Source organism: Eschscholzia californica, unplaced genomic scaffold (genome assembly GCF_041429995.1).
Source record: "Eschscholzia californica isolate CP2 unplaced genomic scaffold, dmEscCali1.0.p SCAF_3, whole genome shotgun sequence".
Classification (NCBI taxonomy): domain Eukaryota; kingdom Viridiplantae; phylum Streptophyta; class Magnoliopsida; order Ranunculales; family Papaveraceae; genus Eschscholzia; species Eschscholzia californica.
In genome coordinates this window covers 9,997,044-10,020,178 of record NW_028238420.1, presented here as the reverse complement: position 1 = coordinate 10,020,178, position 23,135 = coordinate 9,997,044, and the positions used below count along the sequence as shown (strand labels likewise).

General features: G+C 37.0%; 3 protein-coding genes across 7 annotated transcripts; all 3 read left to right on the top strand.

Moving 5' to 3' along the window:
* Positions 1–1,811: 1,811 nt before the first annotated feature.
* Positions 1,812–3,797, top strand: LOC147548277 (uncharacterized). The gene is made up of 3 exons (XM_086668014.1): positions 1,812–2,590; positions 2,671–2,934; positions 3,028–3,797. The coding sequence occupies exons 1-3, from the start codon at positions 1,812–1,814 to the stop codon at positions 3,773–3,775; spliced, it is 1,791 nt and encodes a 596-aa protein (XP_086524140.1). The 3' UTR covers positions 3,776–3,797.
* A 26-nt stretch (positions 3,798–3,823) lies between these two features.
* On the top strand, positions 3,824–6,511 carry LOC147548276 (uncharacterized). 2 transcript variants are annotated; one of them, XM_086666281.1, is made up of 7 exons: positions 3,824–4,278; positions 4,364–4,576; positions 4,655–4,744; positions 4,836–4,940; positions 5,039–5,375; positions 5,496–5,546; positions 6,273–6,511. In XM_086666281.1, coding segments are annotated over exons 1-6 (1,005 nt in total). In that variant the 5' UTR covers positions 3,824–4,020; the 3' UTR covers positions 5,498–5,546; positions 6,273–6,511. The 2 variants fall into 2 exon arrangements, with proteins under 2 accessions (XP_086522407.1, XP_086522406.1); XM_086666280.1 differs by lacking the exon at positions 5,496–5,546.
* Positions 6,512–12,456: 5,945 nt separating this feature from the next.
* On the top strand, positions 12,457–22,793 carry LOC147548275 (putative protein arginine N-methyltransferase 6). Of its 4 annotated transcripts, none has more exons than XM_086666276.1 (13): positions 12,457–12,766; positions 13,161–13,226; positions 14,720–14,788; positions 17,655–17,690; positions 17,878–17,943; positions 18,812–18,880; positions 19,040–19,117; positions 19,313–19,391; positions 20,297–20,391; positions 21,079–21,163; positions 21,409–21,620; positions 22,258–22,376; positions 22,449–22,793. In XM_086666276.1, exons 1-13 carry the CDS (start codon positions 12,629–12,631, stop codon positions 22,489–22,491), a joined length of 1,155 nt encoding a protein of 384 aa, XP_086522402.1. In that variant the 5' UTR covers positions 12,457–12,628; the 3' UTR covers positions 22,492–22,793. The 4 variants fall into 4 exon arrangements, with proteins under 4 accessions (XP_086522402.1, XP_086522405.1, XP_086522404.1 ...); XM_086666279.1 differs by having other exon boundaries at positions 12,569–12,766; positions 14,720–16,313; positions 17,523–17,690; XM_086666278.1 differs by lacking the exon at positions 12,457–12,766 and adding an exon at positions 13,054–13,073.
* The last annotated feature ends 342 nt before the right edge of the window (positions 22,794–23,135 follow it).

Genomic DNA, 23,135 nt, shown 5'->3' with positions numbered 1-23,135 from the left:
TTGTGGGTCTCTTTCAAATTCTCTTGGTGGTGCATCTTCTTCTTCTTCTCCTTCAAGTCTAAGTTCAACTTGAATAATTTCTTTTCCTTTCCATTCCCATGCCAAATCTTCTTCAAATACCACATCTCTACTAAAGAGTACTTTATTGACAATTGGATTAAACAACTTGTAACATTTCATTTGCTCATTATACCCAAGAAAGATACATTTCTCACCTTTGTCGTCAAGTTTTGTTCTTCTTGCTTCCGGTATCTTTGCACAAGCAATACATCCAAATATCTTTAAATGAGATACACTAGGCTTGTAATAGCCCCATGCCTCTTGAGGTGTCTTTATATGAACACTTTTAGTGGGACATCTATTTAACAAGTATACGGCACATGCAACGGCTTCACCCCAAAATTCTCTAGGCAAACTTTTTTCTTTTAACTTGCTTCTTGCCATGTTTAATATGGTACGATTTTTTCTTTCGGCTACTCCATTTAGTTGTGGTGTGTATGATGGGGTAAGTTCGTGAATAATTCCATGTTCTTTACAAAACATATCAAAGTCTCTTGAAGTAAATTCCCCACCTCTATCCGATCTTAGTTTCTTGATAAAATACCCACTTTGTTTCTCAACCATATTCTTGAATTCTTTGAACACTTCAAATACTTCGGATTTATTTTTCAAGAAGTATACCCATGTTTTTCTACTATAATCATCAATAAAAGTGAGAAAGTAATTGTTACCTCCATTTGTCATTGGCTTCAATGGACCACAAACATCGGTATGCACAAGCTCCAATATATTAGATGCTCTCCACCTTCCTTCTTTAGAAAAACTTGTTCGATGATGCTTGCCAAAGATACATCCTTCACACACTTTGTTTGGGTGATCAATACATGGTAAGCCCCTTACCATATTCTTGCTTGCGAAGGTCTTCATCCCATCAAAGTTTAGATGCCCAAGTCTCAAGTGCCACAACCAAGATTCATCTTTCACAATAGAGTTTAAGCATTTTGCATCACCATGTTGAATGTTTAAGGGAAATAATTTATTCTTTGCCATCTTTACCTTAGCAATTAGAGTTCCACTTCTATCTCTTAATGTGAGATGAAGATCTTTCAATCTTATATCATAGACTTTTTCTAAAAGTTGTCCCAAACTCAAAATGTTATTTTTCATTGCGGGAACATAATAAACATCGGAAATATAGTTATGTTTTCCATTTTTTAGTTGAATGAGGATATTACCTTTCCCTAACACCGGTATCTTTGAGGAGTCACCGAACTTTACACACCCTTTCACACTTTCATTCACTTCAACAAACAATTCTCTTTTTCCACAAATATGATTACTTGCACCGGTGTCGAAATACCAAGTGTTTGTTTGTGATTCATCAAAACCATCACAAGAAAATAACAATGTAGGATCAACATTAATTTCTAATTCATCTTCAACAAGATTTGATTCTTCCTTAACTTCATTTTTATACCAACATTCATTACTATAATGCCCAAGCTTGTGACAATTATAACATTCAATATCCCTTTTGTCTCTACCTTGGTTATTATAAGGTCTAGTAAAGTTTCCTCTACCTCTTCCTCTTGGTTCATTTGTTCTTCCTCTATTAAAAAAATTTCTTCCTCTTTGGCTTCCAAAGCCTCTTCTACGGTTATCATAACCTCTACCATAACTCTCATAGCCTCTTTCTTTTTGGGGTGTATATTGTTTTTCTTTTAAAGTGAGTTTTGCTTGAAGTACTTGATCAACCGAACAATTTGAAGAGGTTGTGGCATTTCTATTCACCCTTTGTTCATGGATTTGCAATGTTCCCATCAATTCACGAATTTGGTAGGGAACTTGAGAGGAGTGTACGCGCTCCTAGAAAAAGAGGAAGAGATGACGAGTCCATCAAAATGCCTGGTAACTGGAGAAAACTGAGCATCTTTTATGAATTGCCGTATTGGAAAGATAATCTGCTTAAACACAACCTAGATGTTATGCACATTGAAAAGAATATCTGTGACAGTATTCTCGGTACCATTATGGATTTTGATGGAAAATCAAAGGATAATAAAAAAGCAAGATTGGATTTGAAAGATATGGGTATTAGACAAGAACTTTGGCCACAACAAGAGGAGGGATCTCGTACATGTACCCTTCCAGCCACATGTTATTCTACAGACAAAAAAGGTAAAGAGTTGTTTCTCAATGTTTTGAAGAATCTCAAAACTCCGGATGGCTATGCATCAAATATTTCTACTCGTATCGATCTTAAACAACGAAAGATAATTGGTTTGAAGAGTCATGATTCTCATGTGATCATGCAACAATTGTTACCTTTGGCGATTCGAAAGGTTTTGCCAAAAAAAGTGTGCTCTATATTAATAGAGTTCAGCACGTTCTTTCGTGAGTTATGTTCAAAAGTAGGTAGTGTTGAAGATTACAAGCGATTAGAAGAAAAAATTCCACTTATTATGTGCAATTTAGAGAGGATATTTCCACCAAGTTTTTTCGATATAATGGTTCACTTAGCCATCCATCTGGCATCAGAGGCAAAAGTAGGTGGACCAGTCCAATATCGATGGATGTATCCCATTGAAAGGTATTTATTTTTCTTGTTTAATTAATTTATTTCTTAGTTACTCGTGTGTTACTTGTCTAATGAGGTACTTGTGCGATTAGGTTTTTGTATACTTTAAAGAATTACGTTCGTAATAAAGCACAACCGGAGGGTTCTATTGCCGAGGGATATATTGTCGACGAGAGTGTCACGTTTATGACAAGATACATGAGTGACGTTGAAACACGCTCTAACGTAGCGCCTCGGTACACAGACGACAATCCGATTGGAACTGTTCGGAATATTAAGAACCTGGATGTTGCTGAACGTAATAAGATTCATCATTATATCTTGTCAAACGACAATGATGCCTCCGTTTATGTCAAGTAAGTATGATTTTAACTATTATGACTTCATTTATGAAAGTCTTTCTAAGTGTATTTTACTAGAGATGATGAAAATACGCAACCTCTTTGCAGTGCTCACAAAAGAGAGTTGAAGCTTCGCTATCGTAAACTAGATGATACTGCGATTCAAAGAAAACACATAGAAGAGTACGGTGCTTGGTTTAAAGAACTTGTGAAAGATCTTAAAGAATCTAAACAGCCGTATCCAGAAAGACTTGACAACCTTGTCAATGGCATACACCCACGTGCCGTAAAATTGTCAGGTTATACAATTAATGGATACAATTTCAAAACTGTTGCAAACGAGAGAGACGCTAAAACGCAGAATTATGGTGTTGCGGTCGATGCAAATCAACCTTGTGGCTCAAGTGCAAGAGATTCAAATCCGGTTGATGCAATATTAACATATTATGGACGTGTCACGGAGATACTTGAAATCACGTATGGACCAGGATGTGAATTTGTAATATTCAAGTGTGATTGGGTTGATGTCTGCAAGGAAACAAACAAAGGAAGAAGAGGTGTAAAGATCGATGATTTAGGTTTTACACTTGTTAATTTCAATCGTATTATGCCGACTCAAAGTGACGAGCCTTATGTGTTGGCGTCTCAAGTTAGGCAAGTTTTTTATGTTGAAGATCTAACTGAACCTGATTGGCATGTTGTGGTGAACAATAGACCTAGAGATATTTACGACATGAATATCCCTATACCAGATACCGAGCAAACTGTTGGACCTGCATGCCACGATGCTAGTGATGAAGAAATCGAATATATTAACAAAGATGTAAACGACGTAACATGTGATGCAGATAACTAATAGATTCAAAGGATCGTCTGGAAATGCGTGACCAAAGATGGAGAATTTGAAGAGTTTTGGTTTTGTTCTTTTTTTCCTTTAATGATGAGTTTAATCACAATCTGTATGGTTTTTGATAAATTAATGAATGAATAAATGTTTATTTTACGCGATTGTATTTTTTCTTTCAATTTTGGTTCAATTAGATGGGATAATTAGATATGTTTTAGATACAGTTACAAGTGAACTGACCAATTTTGTACAGGATGTCTGATAGAGGAACTACTCAACCTACTAAGAAGGGGAGGGGACGAGATTTATTAAAATTCCTGAAAGATCTGGATCACGGCGAGAAATACACAGTTGAATGGGATGATAGCTTTCGGCCTGTTGGAAAGATTGCCGGGTTCTTAGCGACTTATATATCTTCATTTGTTAGAGATCCAGTTCGATTCCCTCTGATTCATGATAAATGGGAAAAAATGGAATCTGCTGCCATCAATGACACAATTACAGACTTGAGGGTAAATATTTCCTACATTTTCGTTATAGTATAGTATTTTTTTTTTATTTCATATATAATTATTTTACCATGTTATTTTCTTAAAGGTGTATTTTGATTTCCCTGAGAATGAAGAAGTTATAAAATGGATTAAGAAGGAACTCAAAGAAAGATGGAGAACTTGGAAAGCAAGAGTTAAGAGAGAATATTTTACACCTCACCTTCCTAATATAGCTGAGTGCAGAGCAAATATCCCTCCTGGCGTTGACCCTACTGATTGGTTTGGCTTAATTCGATATTGGTCTAGGGATGACGTAATGGTAAATATGTCTTTCCTTTAATAGCTACACTGAGTTTACTTCATAGGTACTAACAATGTACCATCTTCCGATATACAGAAGGTAGCTGAGACCAACAAGAAAAACAAAGCTATGACAAAACATCCTTATGTTGGAGGGCGTCAATCTATGGCCCAAATTGGGCATGCGGTAAAATTTTCAATTTCTTTTACAATTTTTGGTTCAATTCAGTTGGTTTTGTTTGAAATTGATAATTGTCATTTACTTTATATATTTGCAGTATAAAAAGAAGTATGGCACTCAACCTAGTCGATTTTGTATGTTCCACAAGACTAGATTAAGAGCGGATGGACCTTGCGTTAACCAAGAGACAGCAGATTTAATTGTAAAGTTTTAATTAAACTCAATTAAATTTTATTTTGTTCATATAATGTGTAAGAACTCAATCTTGTAGAGGTAATCAAGCGCATGTAATGTTAACAGGAGCTGATGGAGGAAGATCAGGAGAGGCGACGAAGCGAGAGCTCGAGCGAGTTTGTCGACGCCCCTGGTCCAAATGATGTTTTCGGTAGTCATATGCCACCAGAGTCACGTGGGCGAATCCGAATGATTCCCTTTGTCTCACCTACGGATGCAGGTTTTAGAAATTCAAGCTCGGGTGGTGTTTCAGGTCTTCGAAAAGAAAATGACGGGCTGAGAAAGGAATTGGCTGAACTGCGTGAAATACAAGAGAGACAAGGAAGAGATATGGCTGCACTTATGGCACTCATTCAACAGCAACAACGACCACCATCAACTTCAGAATCTTCACAACAACTCTGTAAGCATGTTTTCTTCTTCAATTTCATCTTGTTCAATTCCTCAACCATCTTGTTGTAGTCCTTAATTTGTGAATACGTGGTTTAGGCAAGTTTTATAAACAACTTTTCTGGTATTACAGAAGCGGTGACTATTGAAGGAGCATGCAACTTTTTGATCAATGTTTTTGGAGGTTTGGTCTCTCCTTCATGGTTTCCCATATATGTGTACTGTTTTTTGAATTTGTTTTGATGACCATCTGAATTTGGCATGTAAACTACTAAGTCTAGGTTGTGTGATTCCGATGTTAACAAGATTCCATTTGCATCTGAATTTTCCATGTAAACTACTAAGTTTAGCTCTCTAACCCCATCATCACTCTACTAACACTACCCACTCTAATTCAGTTAAGTCATAACACCAACACATTAGAATTTACTTCACTTTTGTATCTGTTTTATGCTATGTTTTGTTGTATTTCATAGGGAAAATGTGATCGAGAAAGGCAAACTCTTTAGAGTAAAACCCTTATAGTGAGTGTGTATATGCAAGAGTACTTCTTAGTATTTTTATGAATTCATTTCCATGCCTACAGGTTTTATGCTTACATTTGCTTTGATGACCATTTGAATTTGACATGTAAACTACTAAGTCTAGGTTGTGTGATTCCGATGTCAACAAGATTCCATTTGCATTTGAATTTGGCATGTAAACTACTAAGTCTAGCTTTTTAACCCCATCATCACTCTTTTAACACTACCCACTCACTAGAACCAACTGTAATCATATTGTAATTTGGTTACTTGTTTGTGCTTAAATTGGTTGTTTCTGAAGAATTCTCTACTGATATCTCTGTTTCTGAAGAATTCTTAATGTCATGTTAAATGCGCTAATGTGTATATATTCATCGTTTTGGCAGGGTTTTTAAAGTTTTGCGCAATGATGAATCCACACCGATTAGAGATTTTGCTTGAACTCTCATTGCGTATGAAATCTATCATCACCTAGTACCTACTTGTTATCTCTATTTCGTAAGTAGTTGAAATGCATTTAGGGAGCTGAACCGTTAGTTTAGTTTATGATATTGTACTCAGATAAACAACTATCGACATCTTGTGAAACATATTGACATTATAAAGTAGTTTACTAGTTAATTCATCATCTTTTCTATATATTTTCATCTTGTGTAGCTTAAGTTCTATATTGTGTTTGGGTTGAATGTTTAAAGGTTTTGTGTGGTTGGGTTGAATGTTTAAAGGTTTTGTGTGGTTGGGTTGAATGTTTATGGCTTTGAAACAGGGAAATGTACAGCAAGTAAAAGCAGCAAAATAGTGCTGCTGGTTTTCAGATTTTGCTGCAGGTTTTTTTTTTTAAAAACAAACATTTGCAACGGCTCAAAGCCGTTACAAATATTTACTTGTAACGGCTAGTCCTCCCTCACGGCCATTACAAATTGACTCCCGCCAACAATTCCCGCGCACTCAGTTATAACGGCTTAAAAGAGCACAGCCGTTACAATAAAACTAGTTGTAACGGCTTCTGCTCGTTACATTTTTTATTGCCACGGCACTTATTGTAACAGCCTAGGCATAAATAGTAACGGCCCGAGGCCGTTACAACTACACTTTTTGTAACGGTTTTTTCCTTGTTGTAACGGCTTAAAGCCGTTACAACTAGTCCGTATTTTTGTAGTGTGTATTTGAGATTGCACCATATTTGTCATTTTTTCTTACTAGATCCCCAATTTTTTTCACAAACCCTAGATTCTCAAAATGTTGAAATGATAAGATAACATAGCTCTGATACCATTTGTTGGAGATTTAAGAGAAATAACAACTATAACATAAAGGATCTAGCACCATATACTCAAACCAACTATCCTTCAATCACAAATCTCCATTCATCATAAACACAAACATTGTTGTTGTTTGTTTCATTACCAAAGAAAAAAAAAAGACATTAAAAAACATTAGATAATAGTCATAGATACATACCAATTAATTACTTCAAATTTCTTCACTAAGGATCTTCTCCAAAGAAAGCCCTAGTTCTTTCTCTCTCTAAGCTTACTCAAGTTGTAGACATATCAATCTCTACTACCTCTCTTTAATTAATTTAAGGAGTCTTTTTCCTTCTTTGCCCCTTCTAGTTTGATAGACCCATTTACTCAAGCCCACATTTCATATTGGGCCCAAAAACAAATTTGGTTTAAAACCACACTTTCAATAAAGTACAGTTAATGTAATCATATATTCTAGCAGTTAAAAGCAAGTCCAATTGCTTTCCAACAAGGACCAAGTAATCCTTCTAACACTTCAAACCACTACAAATTCAAACAAACAAAGTGAGATTAGAATTGGATCTTTGAGATCTTTCTTTGTCTCTCTCTAAGAAATGGGTTTTGTTTGATTGTTTCTCTCTCTAAAAAGTAGAGTTTGATTACCTGAATGACATGATTTTTGAAGTTAACATTTTCCTTCTCTTTTCTACTTCGATATTCAACATATAGAACACTTATAAGATAAACAGTCCAACTACCAATCAACCCATAAAAGATTTGAAGTATGATTCCTGATAGCATACCCAACTGAGAGAATGAATATGGCAGTGTTAACAGAACTTGGGCAACCTGTAAAAATGGCAGAAAATGAGAATTCGTGAGCTAAATTTTTTACTTCAAAATTGGATCTTTTTTAGGGTTTTATTATTATTTGGGGTGTGGGTTTTACTTGATTCGAAGCACAACTGAACCAGGCATCGTAAACAGAGCCACCATGCCAGACGAAACTCTTAACATTAAACCCAGAATGTTCTTTTGATTGATCTTCTTCATGATGACTTCCATTTTCAGTTTCATTACAGTTTGCTACTACTATAGCTTCTTCTCCTTGCTTTTGAGGCAACATTTTTCTTTTGAGGGGAAGAGATCCGGTCTGTTCGTGGACAGACCGGATCTCTGGCGAAGGTCTCCCTTCGCCGGAGTGTTAGAGAGAGAAGAAGAGAGAAATTTTTTTTTTCTTAATGTTTGAAGGTTGCCGCCCGACGACCTTCGCCGGAGAAGATGATGAGGTGGCGAGAAGATGAGGTGGTAGAGAGAGGTGATGAGATGAAGGAGCCTTTTTTTATAGCATCTTCTAAAATTAGAAGCCCCTTAGCAATAAAAAAGAAACATAAAAGTCAATCTTATTTGACTAGTTTTAAGAAAAGTCTTTATTCCCCGGAGAATTTTCTTTATTCCCCAAAGCCGCGACCTATTCAAATTAGTTAAAAAAATTTGTATTTTTTGAAGGAGTGTATTTTAAATTTTGAATAGGACTTCTAGACAATATGCATAATTCATTGAGCTCGAGCTCACACGGTGATTTGTGAGCTCGAGCTCCACAGCCGTCCATCTCTATAGATTAATCCTCACGGTTGTATTTTTCCTTAATATAAGGAAGAGTAATATTCATATATTTTTGAAGACGCAAATGACTTATGATTTTGGTGTTGGTAGAAAATTATTCGACTCTTCTCTTTCAGTGTCTCTCTCTCTAAAACTTCTTTATCTAAAACTCAAAAGATATCAACACCTTTAGTGAGGGAGTGAAACTGAAACTTGGAGATAAATGTGAAAATTTTACAATGGCGAATTTTTTCCCGTATTTCAAACAAATATGGATTAATAAAAAAAATCTTATTAGATTCGGCAAAAAGGAGGTTGATTTTGGTTGGATTTGAGCCAAGAAAGCTAATGCTTTTCATTCATGATATTTGAATTGATCAGATTAAACTCAAAAATAACAACAAATTCCAATGATAAGTTAAAGTCTCACCAATATTTGATTTGACTATGTGAATCATTTGACTTAAAGAACTGCAGGTATTTCATATTTGGAGTTGCATTCAACCTTTAATTAGAACTCAAGCATGAAGAAAGTGATTTGAGATAAAAAAAAAAATTGCTAAAAGAAAAAACCAATCTTTAAGAGAAAGTAAAAGATAGTGCTTATGCATATTGGGAAGAACGAAGAAGACGTGAAAAAACCCTAGAAGATTTATTTTTGTATGGTGTTTTTATACTTATAACTATGAAATAGGATTGATTACGTATTAGCTTCAACTACTCTTTCAAGGGAAGTACAACTGTCTTTTTAAGGGCATGTTGAGATGGACAGCTCTTTCTAAAGGCATGTTGAGATGGACGATTGTGGAGGTCGTCGAGCTCACAAATCACCGTGTGACATCGAGCTCAATGAATCATGCCTCGAGAAGAGAAAACCATGAACGTTAAGATCGACTCGAGTAGAATCACAAAACAACATTTTTAACGTAAGTACTTAGACACTTGCCCCTCCATTTTATGGACATTCATCTTACCAAAAAAAAAAACTAAGAAAACCTCATATATGCATGACTTGTCGGAAGGGCAGTAACATGAATTATTGATAAAGATTCGATCTTAGATGGTAAGATTCTTGGTCTTCTTTGACAACCAAGTACTTAAGCACGACTCTAGGCAAGGAGATATCACACCAACCACTAGAGAGTAGATTGAGTGAAAATTAATGGCCATGGATGGTAAAAGTCCCATGGTAATTGTGAATTCTATAGAACTTATGTAATTCCATTGAGTAACCGAGAAGAAAGAGAGAGAAGGTTAGGGGAGAAAGAGAAGGTTAGGCGAGAGAGAGAGATAACAGTGAGTTGAAATTCTCTTAGTATATTATTTATTTACAAGTTAGGTATATATAGGTTACATATTAGGGTGAATCGAAACTAACAATAAGATACAAACAAATAAGAGATAAGTGTGGGCTAATGGTGTTGATAGGATCTTCTCTGAATCTTCCTTATGATCTTGAGAGAGTATCAGTTTCCCTTCATGGGATCGACGTGTGCATGCATGAAACCGGGTCGAGTAGGGTTGGGTGCCTATATTCATAATACTCCCCCTCAAGTAGGAGTAGGTAGTGAAATGACGCCCAACTTGCTTGTAATCTTTCTGAATGCATCCGCACCAAGAGGTTTCGTAAAAATGTCGACGCAAGTTGTTCCGTAGTTGGTGTTTAGCGAGGCGAGATCAACTTTGACTTAATCTTTTCCCGAACGAGGTGGCAATCAGTCTCGATGTGTTTGGTTCATTCATGGAAGACTGGGTTATCGGCAATGCGAAGAGTCGCACGATTGTCACAATGAACAGTCATTGGAGAGGATTGGTTAAAATTGAGGTCACGTAATAGAAACTTGAGCCATTGGGGTTCACAAGTTAGTGTTTCCAAGGCATGGTATTCGGCTTCAGCAGAAGACCGAACAACAGTGGATTGTTCATGGACAGACCAGACCTCCGGCGAAGGTCTCCCTTCGCCGGAGTGTTAGGGAGAGAGGAAGAGAGAATTTTTTTTTTTTTTTTTTGAAGGTCGTCGGCCGGCGACCTTCGCCGGAGAAGATGATGAGGTGGCGAGAAGATGAAGTGGCAGAGAGAACAGATGAGATGGAGGAGAACTTTCAAAAAAATGTATTCTGTATTCCCCATAAAATTTTATTCTCTGGAGAATTTTCAAAAAAATCTGGATTCCCTCGAGAATTTATTCCCCGGAGAATTTTCTTTATTCCCCAAAGCCGCGGCCTAATAAAAGTCACAAGTTTGGAAGTATCCGAATCAAATGTTATGGGATTGCATCCATCTTCGCATCATTGAATGCCATAACATCTTGCCGTCATTCAAAATATAACAAGTACCGGTTGTAGGGGTGGGAAACGGGCCGGGCTCGGGTACCCGTGGGCACTTCTAGTCCGGGCTCGGGCGTTTCGGGTACCATATACTAATGAACATTTGACTTCTCGGGCGGGCTCGGGCCGGGCAAAAGTAAGATTTTCTTGCACAAAGCCCGCCATGGGTACTAGCCCATGACGGGCATAACGGGCATCAAGCGGGCCGGGTAACGGGCCGAACATCTTCAACTTTCCAATTTTTTTGATTTTTAATTTCTTTGGGTAGAACACAAATACTCCCATGAACCCTAGATTTGTTAGTTTAACTCAAAGAAAGATCAACATGAAAAAAAAGTAGAGATCTACACAAATATTAGACACTAACACAAATACTAATCTTCTGTCATTTTTATCTTTGAGAGAGAGAGAGAGACAGAGAGAGCGAGATAGATAAATATCCAGATCTAAATACATGAAAGATTCATGAAATTATTTTCGCAGATCTGTATCAAAATTTTGTAAAAGATTTACTTGTAGTTTCTTCTTAGATTTACCCAATATACAGATATACTTGAAAATAAAATATTTACTAAGAAAAGATAAAGAGTAAAGAGTAAAGAGAATATTTGCAGAAAAGAAATATAGATTTATTTCCTGTAGATCTTCCATGATGTTAATCTTCACTCTTCATAGCTTATCTTCAACCAACAACTCACTATCTTCGTTTTTTGCTTTAATCTTCATACCTCTCTATGTTTCAATCACCATTTCTTTGTCTTTCTCTCTCAATCTCCTTCTCTCTCCCTCTCGTTCTCTCTCCCTCTCTCTCTCTCTCCCCCTCTTTCTCTCTCGTTATTTCTCTTTGCCTCTCCCTCTTTTACTTTCTCATTTTGACCAGTAAAGAATGGTGAGGCAAAAAGAGGTTTTATATTTTACAAAACCCTAAGATCGGAAATCTAAATCTGACCATCCATTTCTAATCTAACGGATCATATAAGTCGGGTATGTGATTCGGGCTTTGTGCTCGGGTAATGTACTCGGGCAAGGCATTTTTTAGTAGAGCCCAAGCCCGCCCACTAAAATCTAACGGGTCGGGCGGGCAGAGCCCGTCTCGGGCTTCGGGCTGCACGTTTCTTCGTCGGACTCAGGGGTTCCGGGTCGGGTTTCGGGCTCCCGGGCTAAATTCCCACCCCTAACCGGTTGTATGGGTCTGTCATTCGGTCAGTCCATTTGAAATGGTCGTTTAGCGGGAGGTCTCCCGACATGGAATTTTGATCGAGACCGCCCCGCCTACTCTTTCGGACCGGTTGGGTAGTGACCGTTTTGACCGTCGGGTGCCCCCGGGCCCTTTTTCTCTCGGACAAACGGGTCGGATAGCGGTCTTCCGGATTTTTTCCCACCACTACAACAGAAGGAAATTTTTCCTCTCAAATTTATTGAAAATATTTTCGTTCTTCCATGAGAGAAAAGACCAATCAAACACAGCTTAAGTAAAATCCTTCTGGGTCACCATTTTCCATCACGAATTGAACAAAACTAAAGCACACACAGTTCATTGTTCAAACAGAGAAGCGATTAGAAATGAGTCAGAAGGACCGATTTAAGGTTGAAAGTAATGGCGCTAGGGTTTCTAACCAGGAGACTCCACCATGTACGGATTTCGACATGGCTTATTTTCAGTCTTATTCTCATGTCGGAATTCACGAAGAGATGATCAAGGTACTCATTTGTTTCTTCCATCTCTCTATTTCTTTAAAACTATTGTGATTCTCAAAGTAGATTTTTTTTTTTTGCCACAGCGTCCTTTCATGATGTAAATTGTGGGGTTTCCCTTAAAATTATGAGTAAAACCCATAATTAGGGTTTTAGGAAATGTGCTATTTCTGATCATTTTCCTTAAACTTGGTTTCATATTTAAGCTGACAAAAATTGATGGATCCTTTTTGACTCAAGAAAATTCTGGGAGGTTGTTTTGGCCATTAATCTATAAACAATGTGTTTTGACATTGTGATTTCAATTGTTTAGGTTATCTTTTAAATTCTTGATTGTGAATGATGTCAAAAGGCTTATGGGAAATATGCTCTATTTGTCTTGAAATTGTGCCTACTGCAGGATCATGTTCGGACTGACACTTACAGAGCTGCTATCTTTCAACACAAAAATTCTATTGAAGGGAAGGTAAGATTTGACTTGTTCTTCTTAGTAGTTAGTTCAAACTCTAAATATCTATGTTCAGATTTTTCCATGTTCCATCTCATATATAAACTAGGTTTCTGCCACGTCCTACGGACGCAGCAGATCCCTCTTGGCTAACGCCGTTGTGGTGGATCACATTTAATTGTGATTTGATAAAATAAAACACAAAGATAAAATGAAAAAAATTATAACTTGAAGACAAAGAGAAAGAAAAAGAGGAAAAAAATCTATAAACTATGAACAATGTAGAGAAAAAAACTGTAATTCGAACTTTCAGATTTGAAAAAATTCGAAGGAGAGTGAAATAACTGTAAAAATTGTGAGATGGACGGCGAGACTTATCTCTCATGTAACCGACTAAAACCTGTTTTATTATTATAGATAACTAATAGAGGATCGTGTAAATTGAAATGGTATGTGTATCTGAGATAACTAATACATCAACGTAAACAATTTAAGGCAAACACTGCTATGATCATGCATATAAATTTTGAATATCACCAAAATGCTCATCTTTAGATTAAGTGTCTCTTAAGATACTAAATAATACTCTAAGTAGTATCAATCCTCTCTCATAAGGATTAATAGGTCCTTGAACCTATCATACGTTAGTTATACTTAGAGTCAACAAATCTATAGAAGAGTTCCAAGTAACTTGTTGTTATCCCTTCAAACTTGGAGTGCCACAAGGATTCCAACGTGGGGGGAAACATATGGAGACTCATTCCTCATGTGGTTATTTGGTTGTTGTGGAGGGGAAAGAAGAAAGCTACTTCCAAAGGGGCTCTGGTGGATATGGAAAATGTGAATTTTTATTGCTTGTCTTTCCTATACTTTTGGTGAAAGAGAGAGTGTTGGGCTCTCTCAACTCTTGTATTGAAAGCGCCTTAATTGGGAGATCCTCCCAGATAAGGACTGAAAAGAATATTGACGATATCCAAGCTCATTTATATCATTGGATTAGAGAGGACAAGTGGATGATGGCTTACTCTTTCATAGATTTGACTTTCTCTTGGGATACCTTAACCAGTACACTGTGACTTTGGTTTTTACGTCTGCAGACGCCCATTCTGCACCCCTCACATATACTTGTGTGTGAGGTCTAGTAAATACTTTTCTTAATCAACATTAATTCAATTTGTTTAAGAAAAAAGGTTTGGGAGATCCTCATCTCAGCAAGTCAGCATTACATTTTGTTATAGCTTTTGGGTTATTTCTTAATCGTGGGCTTTGCGGTTTGTATACCTTCTATACTTGAATTTTTTTCTCTACATCATTACTCTTTTCTTAAGAAAACATAAATCCTTCAAAGAGAACTCCATTTCTCGAAGACTATTATAAACTTACAATTGGTAAGAATGGGATTTGCACCCTTCCAAGAGAAACCCTTGAAGAATGTTTTATTTAAAAAATGATTTTCTTTCATCTACAAAAGATTAGTAACTTAATGATTCTGCTTCATTCGGCTTATGCAGGTTGTTGTGGACGTTGGCTGTGGGACTGGCATTCTTTCTATTTTCTGTGCTCTTGCTGGTGCAAAGCGGGTAAGGCATGATGCATCATTGTAAATGAACATAGAAACACTATTTGCCTGACTGAACTGGATTTTATAGTGAAAGACTATAAACGTTTTGTTTTTTGGTTCAATAACTGAAGGGCGGAATATATGCTTGTTCAAGCTCTAATTTTTATTTGAGTGCATTATGCAACCAAATAATCAAAGGGCACTGAAAATCATCTGTACTCTCTGAAAGAAAGTGAAACCCTTAGTGTTCCAGAAAGGGAGGATAAGTCGATCTTATAGAAATTGGAATCTTGGTACACTTTCTCTATTCAATATACTTGCAGTCTGGCACTACTTACCTCACCTAGAATTATTTGTTGAGGGATCCTTATATCTCTTGCACTCAAATATTCAGTAAAACTTAAAAACCTACGCGATTTGTCAATTAGATTACGTCAAGCATTTATGTTGTTGCTTTATTTCTTTTACCATAGTTCTTTTCTTAAATTATGTGTATATTGTGAAAACTTAGAAACCTATTCTTTATGCAAAGATTAATATTTTGTTACCAGTTACCACCTCATATGTGGGTGTTGTTTCTTTTTTTCAAGGCGTTCTTCTTTGGGTCGTTCCTTCCTTCTCTCCCCTATCCTTCTTACACTTGCTTGTTCTGCACCTTCAAGTTGCAGGCGACCAAGTTCTTAAAACCATTAAGATAATGTGATTAGGTTAATAAAAAAGAGATCTGGGCCTAGGAGATTTCATTTTATCCTACTACGAACAGAACAATAGACTTGCTTCAAGGAATTCGGCTTGTAGAGGATGTGGATGATAGGAAGATTTGGTGTAGTAACGACGAGGACCCTCTGTCGGTGAAGCAGTGTTACACAAGAATCAAGGGCCAGACTACCTTGACATACTCATTCAAGTTCATATCGTTGTGGTCTCCAAAGGTCCCCCCTAGAGTTAGTCTCGTGGTGTGGGCTGCTGTTCTAGGAAAGCTTGCTACAATCGATCAACTTCAAAAGAGAGGAATGCCTTGGCCCAATAGATGCATTCTTTGCAAAAAGGATGGTGAATCGGTGAATCATTTACTCCTACACTGCCCAAGAGTGACTCACATCTGGTCTTTTTTCGTCTCTTCTTGCGGAAGTTCATGGTGTAGTCCAAGGTCTATTTCCCAGGTTTTGGAGCAATGGAATGGGCTGTTTGTGAAATGAATCAAGAGGGACCTTTGGTCTCTGATCCCCTTCGCTATAGTGTGGGCCATTTGGGGTAACAGGTTACAGGAACAATCTGACTTTCAAAGAGTCAAGTGACCGGTCTAGTCTAGAGGTGGAGAATATCCTTGTTACTCTCTTCCATTGGAGCAGGCAAATAGCTTGGGCTAGGAATAAGTCTTGTGTAGACTTCATCTCTAATTGGGAGGATGTCCTGTTGTAATCTGTCTTAGTTTTGCTTTTCGTTTTTCCGTGTGCTTGTAGTTCCTTCCGTTCTTCGTTGATATTAATTCAAATATTAAAAAACAAAAACAGAACAATAGTGAAATAGTATAAAATTGAGCTGTGGTAAGGGTGGGAATTATGCCCGAAAGCCCGAAACCCGTCTCGGAACGCCCGAGTCCGAAGAGGAAATGTTCAGCCCGAAGCCCGACACGGGTAGTGCACACCCGGCCCGCCTCTAGATAGTGGGCGGGCTTGGGCTACTTCTGAAAAACACCTTCCCGTCTATGAAGCCCGTCTAAGAAGCCCGACTAAAGAACCCGTCTACAGGCACCCTCAGCTATGATCCGTGTGATAGTGGTGGTAATTCTTTTACTCCTACATCCAACGCCCAGTAAAGAAAGGTTCCTTCACCTTGACCGTTGGATGTATGGTGGTAAGTTCCTGAACCCTATTTCAATCAATTTCTTATTTCTACAAATCCAGCCGCACCTCCTTGTTTCCTCTTCCACCTCTTTCCTTATCCTCCTTACCTTCTCCAACCTATCATTAACAAACACCAATCACTTCTTTGCCAACCTAATTTCTCTTGCTCTAAATGGATGAACAGAGAAAGATAGTGGGTGGATAAAAAAACATTGAGTGGTTCTTAACCGTAACTTTTGCTCATTGATCATTTGTTTCTTTTATATTTTCTTTCTTAAATGTTAATGTATATATATTTTTAGATTTGTAACTTCTCTTTATTCATGTTATGATGATGATATATGTATTTTCTCTCTCTCTCTCTCTCCCTCTCTCTATTTGTATTATCAGTGTATTTTTCTCTTCGTATCTTTCTTACCCTCTGTATATTTGAGTGGAAGCTGGTGATGACCAAAGACAATGGTGAAGAAAATCTGTCCATAGAATATAATTTTTGACTCTTTTTGGCTAGGGTTTGTAGAGATCTTTTCTCTTTTTTTCATTCATGATGGTGTGATCATTCATATCTTTTTATCATCTTAAATTCTTAATCCTAAATCTGTAAGAACATATTCTTTTATGAAGATGATTATATTAGATCTTTAACTTGAGTATTTATATATTTTTATATCTATTCTATAATTTCATAATTTGGATGACCTACCCGAAACCCGGCCCGCCCATAGCCCGAAGTACCCGCGACGGGCTAGTGCACATGACGGGCTTTGTGCAAGAGACTTGAGTTTTTGCCCGGCCCGAGTCCGCCCGTTTAGTGAAATGTGCATTGAGTAGGGTTGCCCGAAACGCCCGAAACCGAGACATTGGTGCCCATGGGCGCCCGAGCCCGGCCCGTTTCCCACCCCTAAGCTGTGGGAATCCTCCCCATTTACCTTTCCTTGTTTAGTTTATGGAAGAAACTGTAATGTTCATACATCATAAATGCAACATCCGTTTTTTTTGCATGTAGTGTAAAGAAGATTTTGTTTGTTTTGCTGCCAGGTTTATGCAGTTGACGCAAGTGAGATTGCAATGCAGGTACTTTCTGACCCGTAAATTTGGTTGAGTGCTAGTTTGTCCCTAACTCCATCCTTATCTCATTGTAATATGTAAAGTACATGCTGTATTCTTATCCTCTCGTTTCCATTGATCATGGATGAAGCCTAACATTCACATACGAATTTATTTTCATTTAACCAATTGCTTATTTGAAAATTTTCCTCAGGCAAATGAAGTTGTTAAAGCCAATAACTTGTCTGACAAGATAATTGTATTACATGGACGAGTTGAGGTGAGCTCCTATAAACTGCATCAAGACACTGGATTTTATGGTTTATATTAAAAAAGAATAAAAGTGGGTATTGAAAAAAAAACTTTGTTGACCAGAAGGTCCTAAAAATAAGATAAATATCCAGAACTTAAATATATTTGTTTACTCATTGGTTAGAATGTGCATGATGTCCGCTGAAAAACGAAGAGTGGAGCATCCACCTCTTTATTTTGTTTAAGGCGCGCCATTTCCTTCCCAGCTTTGTTGCTCCTTGGTTTCCTCAGAGGACAGATTTAAGTCAAACTAGTGTTCTATCTTGGTGCACCGCACCACGGTCTTTTAGACACCTCTTTATCGGCTTACGGGATTTTCTAATCCATTGCTTCCTCTCTTGATGAAAATATCTCCCTCTATGGTCGTTCCCATCCTCTCATCTAGATTTGGTTGTCTAATTGCTGAATGGTGACTAAACATATTTTTTTCCGCTTCAAACTTTCATTCTTATTCAGTTGTTCCTTTTATTTGATATAATTGGCCTCTTTATTAATATAAGGATATACCGAACTATTCAACCAAATCAATTATTAATTAAGGTAGGGTGTACTAAGTAGTAAGTACTAACTCACGTAGACATGTGGAAACACCAATTTTTTTTCCATCAACATGGACTGCAGTGTGGGACTGTATCTTGCGCGAACTGCAGCTAATCAGTGACTTTAGATTTCTACATGGCATATGTATCCAGAGGACTACATGATGCTTACGTGCCGATACTAAGTGAATAAGAATCCGGTTTACTTACTGCACAAGTCGTTTGCTGTAAGGCCCATAACATGATATACAAATGGTTTCATATGTCCTCTCCTTGCTGTGATGGTTAAAACTGCAGGATGTAGAAATTAAGGAGGAGGTGGACGTTATAATTTCTGAGTGGATGGGCTACATGCTTTTGTATGAGGTATTTTTCGTGCACATATTTTCATGCAGGTCTGTTATAGACTCACTATTTGGTTTATTGCCCATAAAAAGTAGAAAGTCTGCTTCTTGATATGACAATTGACTCTTTATTAACTTAGTTTGTGATGCCCTTATATTTTATTGTCTTTTTACCCTGCAGAGTATGCTGGGTAGTGTAATTACCGCCAGAGATCGTTGGCTTAAACCTGGAGGGCTCATTCTTCCATCACATGCTACGGTTTGTTTCGTAAAGCCAGACTCTGTTCTTCTTGCAGTTACACTATCTAGCAATAGCACTTGGTATAGCTAGATCACAAACGCTCAATTGGTAGCGAACGCGATTAGCCTCCGGTTGATGCTTCTCATGCTTATTTCATTTATCTGTTAGTTAGAAAAATCATAATGCTGATCTTTCGTTCTGTGCCTTTGACAGTTGTACATGGCTCCTGTAACACACTCTGATAGATACAGTGAAAGCATTGATTTCTGGCGTGACGTGTATGGGATTGATAGTGAGTATGAACTTATATTAATCATTTGATCTTCTACTGTTCTACACTGTTCAAGTTCGTATCTTCGCTGGGTTAGAATATGAAAATTCATACGTGGCCATACAAGTCAATTTACGGTCTGATTGCTTTCCTACGAATAAAAATATAGATATCCAAGATGTCCATTTTTTTTATCCTTAATCGACCTTGCAAATTTGGGGTAGCATCATGTTTCATGGACACCTTTATCATGCCTCAGTGCATCAGTGGCTTCCTCATGGTATTTGGTATTAACTCATCCTTTTGGATACTTGAGGATAATTAATATCGAATGTAAGTGTAAGTGCTTAACTGTAGTGGTAAATATATGCAGGGGAATCTCTACACCCCAGTATTAGAGTAATGTTCCCACGAAAATCTCCTAGAAATTGGATAACGTGTTACCTACAGATAACAGACTTTGCCTGTGACCTTTGTACAGTACGTATCTGTTCTGCACTATGTAAGATGGGTAGTCCTTTCTAGTATCCTTTTCCTTATTGAATACTCGTTGGAACACACACAATCACTCCTGCGTGTATACTCTGAGATTTCTATGTGCATCTTGTGTATACTTGCCGATAACCATGTTTATACCATAACATACCACTCTAGGTAATTGCCTTTTTTGTGTTTCTTATTTCCACTCAGTACCAACACCTGGTGCCGACATAGGATACCCTCATACCCAGGCCTGTACTAGTTGCGATATCAAATAGCCCTTGAGTAATGCAAACTTCTTTTGCTGGGAAGATCTATAATCGAGAGTGCTGTTATTTGAGTTTTTTATCCAACTGTCTGTGCCTGATTAGATTTAGTTTCGTTATTTGTGTTTTTTAATTGAGTTATTTTCCTAAATCATATTGTGATGAGATTCTTGTGATCAGTGACGGCTATGATGCCACTTGCAAAGCATTGCGCTTTTGAGGAACCAAGCGTAGAGACAATAACTGGTGAAAATGTTTTAACATGGCCATCTGTGGTGAGTTTCTTCCTGGTTTTGTCCAGAGTGCTTTCTGTTATGTGCCTCATATAGCGTATCGATGTATGTATGTATGTATATATTATATATTATATATTATATTACATATATATATATATATATATATATATATATATATATATATATATATATGGCTGTGCCCCCGTTATGGCATTTTGTTACTCGGCATATTGGTACCTTGGATCTGAGTCAGATATCGATACTCGTACATGTATCTATATTGCGTAGACAGCTACAGAGCAGATAAACTAATAGTCCTAAAAAGATTAAAAAATAACTACCTATCCCTAACGAATAAAAGACAGTAATTGGAGGGTACTTTAAGTTGATTCTCAAGTCACCTCAAATATCTATTAAGAGATTGTCTAATAGGTTTTATAAATTTTGTATGCTGTAAATTACATTTATAATTATGTTTCCCTTTCTGAAATCTGCAGCATTTCAAATTCTTTGTCCTGTTTATTTTATCTACCGCTTCATAGATTAGGCGAAGTGAATTAATTGCTGACAGAGTTGCCAACACACCAGTTTGTAGGTCACTGTTATAAATGCAGATAGATCCAATATATTAGTATCGATACTAGAATAAAATATTTGTTCTAGTGTTCCAATTGGAATATGTATATCTGGAGTTTTGGAAATTTATTTTATTTATTTGGTGAATAGGTAAAGAGTGTGGACTGTTATACAGTTAAAATCGAGGAGCTTCAATCTATTACTTCGAAATATAGATTCACATCGATGAGGCGAGGTTTGATTCTCTATCTTATCCCGCCTATCTATCCTCATTGTTTGTTGTATAGAATTAATTTTTGCAGAAAATCATTTGTAATTTGTAGTAAATATTAAAAACTGGGTTATTCTATAAGAAAACATTGAAAAGTACAATCCACAATATCATTTGATGGAGTTCTGTTGCCACTTTTTGTTTTTTTTGTTTGTTTTGGGATTATAACTTCGCTGTAATTTGTCTTACAAAATAAATCTCTCTTTCAGCCCCGCTTCATGGGTTTGCGTTTTGGTTCGATGTTGAATTCAGTGAACCTGCAATATTTCCCACCAATAATCATACTGAGTCCTTGCCAGGCAAGGATGCTTCTTCTGACATTCATTCTCCAGGTTCTAGTCAGAGAAGAAAAAGGGTAAGATGTAATAAAGCACTAGTGCTCTCTACAGCACCGGAGGACCCTCCAACACATTGGCAACAGGTAAAATAATCCAATAATCTTTTCTTCACAAACTGCAAATGATGTATAATGTACTGCATTGTCATGTTGTTTATCCCTTTAGCTGTTCACATAAACCCTTTCTTGGACCGGAGCAAATCTGGGAAGTTTGTTATCTGAGAACAACAAAATGAACGTATTTGTCCACTTTTCTTTAAGGAGGTGTATCTGCTGTGTTGGTGGCATACAACATGCTGGACAAGAGTACTGGAGTATGAAGTATTACCAGCACAGATAAAAACTACTACGCACTCAAAACTGAATCGCTTTAACGTTACAATATTAGAATCACTGTAAGAAAATTCAATGGCTAAAACCCAAAATATATTGCCGCATCTGGTTGGTGTCTTCGGCCAGTGGGTCATTGGTTTCCTACGTTGATTCTACATCAAGACATCGTATGGTAGTTTTTCACATTTCGTTAGATTGTTTAAATGGACATCTTGATTTTATGTTCTCATTTCACCATATGTGAATGGAAAGTAATAATTTTATCCGATTGTTTGCTACTGTCCAGCATGGATTCTCTTCAGCTTGAATGCACATAACATTTGCCGTAAGATATTTTACTTCATCAAACTTTTAGCTGATATGATTGTACATAACTCAACATTTGCAGACCTTGTTATACTTTTATGACCCGATAGATGTAGAGCAGGATCAAGTCATCGAAGGTTCTATAACAATGTCTCAAAGCAATGAAAATGCGCGATTCTTGAATCTTGACCTTGAGTATATGTAAGTTTTAGCTTTCCACTCCTCAGTCCTTTGACATGTAACTTAATTTCTCACTCTGGATCAATTTTGCAGTTTGGGTGGTCAATCTTTCGTGAAAAAATCTGTACTGCGATAATCTGTTAGTACTCAGCTCAATTCCATTGAAGTATAGCTTGTCTCGGCAATCATAACCTGGCTTAATGGATCTAAAAAGCAAGTGTCGTTCGAAGCCATGTTAAGTCGAATATATGGGTTTCGTTCATGCCAGGTCATTGTTTCTACCAGGAATCGTGACTTGGACATATGGAGTTCTCTAGCATACCGATATCATGACCAGGTTCTTTTCTCTTTATTGTTTTTAATTCATACAGGTGAAACAGACTATCAATGTTCCCGACATTTAGAGTTTTTTATATATGATTCCAATGTTTCTACCAATTTTGAGTCTGAAAATTTTATTCATTACTTCAACTAGGAGTCTAGGATTCAAGTCTTACTGGAAGTTACTCCACACAAATCCATTTGATTAATAATCAACTACAGGTTAAAGTGCAGTTTTGTTTAGCGTTTTCCGGCATTTATATCATCGGAGTAGTTATTTGTTGAAATTAGTTGCTTGAAAGTACATTTAACTTGTTAATTCCTCTTGTTCATAGCATGCACAGACAGAACAACTCTTCCATTGTGGAAGTCAAAATACCCTAGACTTAGTTGGAATAAAGGACCATTTATGCTGGATTTGAATATACCTAATTTGAGTCCCTAGATGAAGAATAACTA

Excerpts from the sequence above, each read along its gene's own strand:
- LOC147548277 (XM_086668014.1), top strand. The coding sequence starts at position 1,812 with ATGTTCCCATCAATTCACGAATTTGGTAGGGAACTTGAGAGGAGTGTA. Across the intron at positions 2,591-2,670 it reads TGGATGTATCCCATTGAAAG|GTTTTTGTATACTTTAAAGA; the intron begins GTATTTATTTTT and ends TTGTGCGATTAG. Across the intron at positions 2,935-3,027 it reads GATGCCTCCGTTTATGTCAA|TGCTCACAAAAGAGAGTTGA; the intron begins GTAAGTATGATT and ends ACCTCTTTGCAG.
- LOC147548276 (XM_086666280.1), top strand. The coding sequence starts at position 4,021 with ATGTCTGATAGAGGAACTACTCAACCTACTAAGAAGGGGAGGGGACGA. Across the intron at positions 4,745-4,835 it reads TGGCCCAAATTGGGCATGCG|TATAAAAAGAAGTATGGCAC; the intron begins GTAAAATTTTCA and ends ATATATTTGCAG. Across the intron at positions 5,376-6,272 it reads AGAATCTTCACAACAACTCT|GGTTTTTAAAGTTTTGCGCA; the intron begins GTAAGCATGTTT and ends TCGTTTTGGCAG.
- LOC147548275 (XM_086666276.1), top strand. The coding sequence starts at position 12,629 with ATGAGTCAGAAGGACCGATTTAAGGTTGAAAGTAATGGCGCTAGGGTT. Across the intron at positions 12,767-13,160 it reads TTCACGAAGAGATGATCAAG|GATCATGTTCGGACTGACAC; the intron begins GTACTCATTTGT and ends TGCCTACTGCAG. Across the intron at positions 19,392-20,296 it reads TGACGTGTATGGGATTGATA|TGACGGCTATGATGCCACTT; the intron begins GTGAGTATGAAC and ends TCTTGTGATCAG.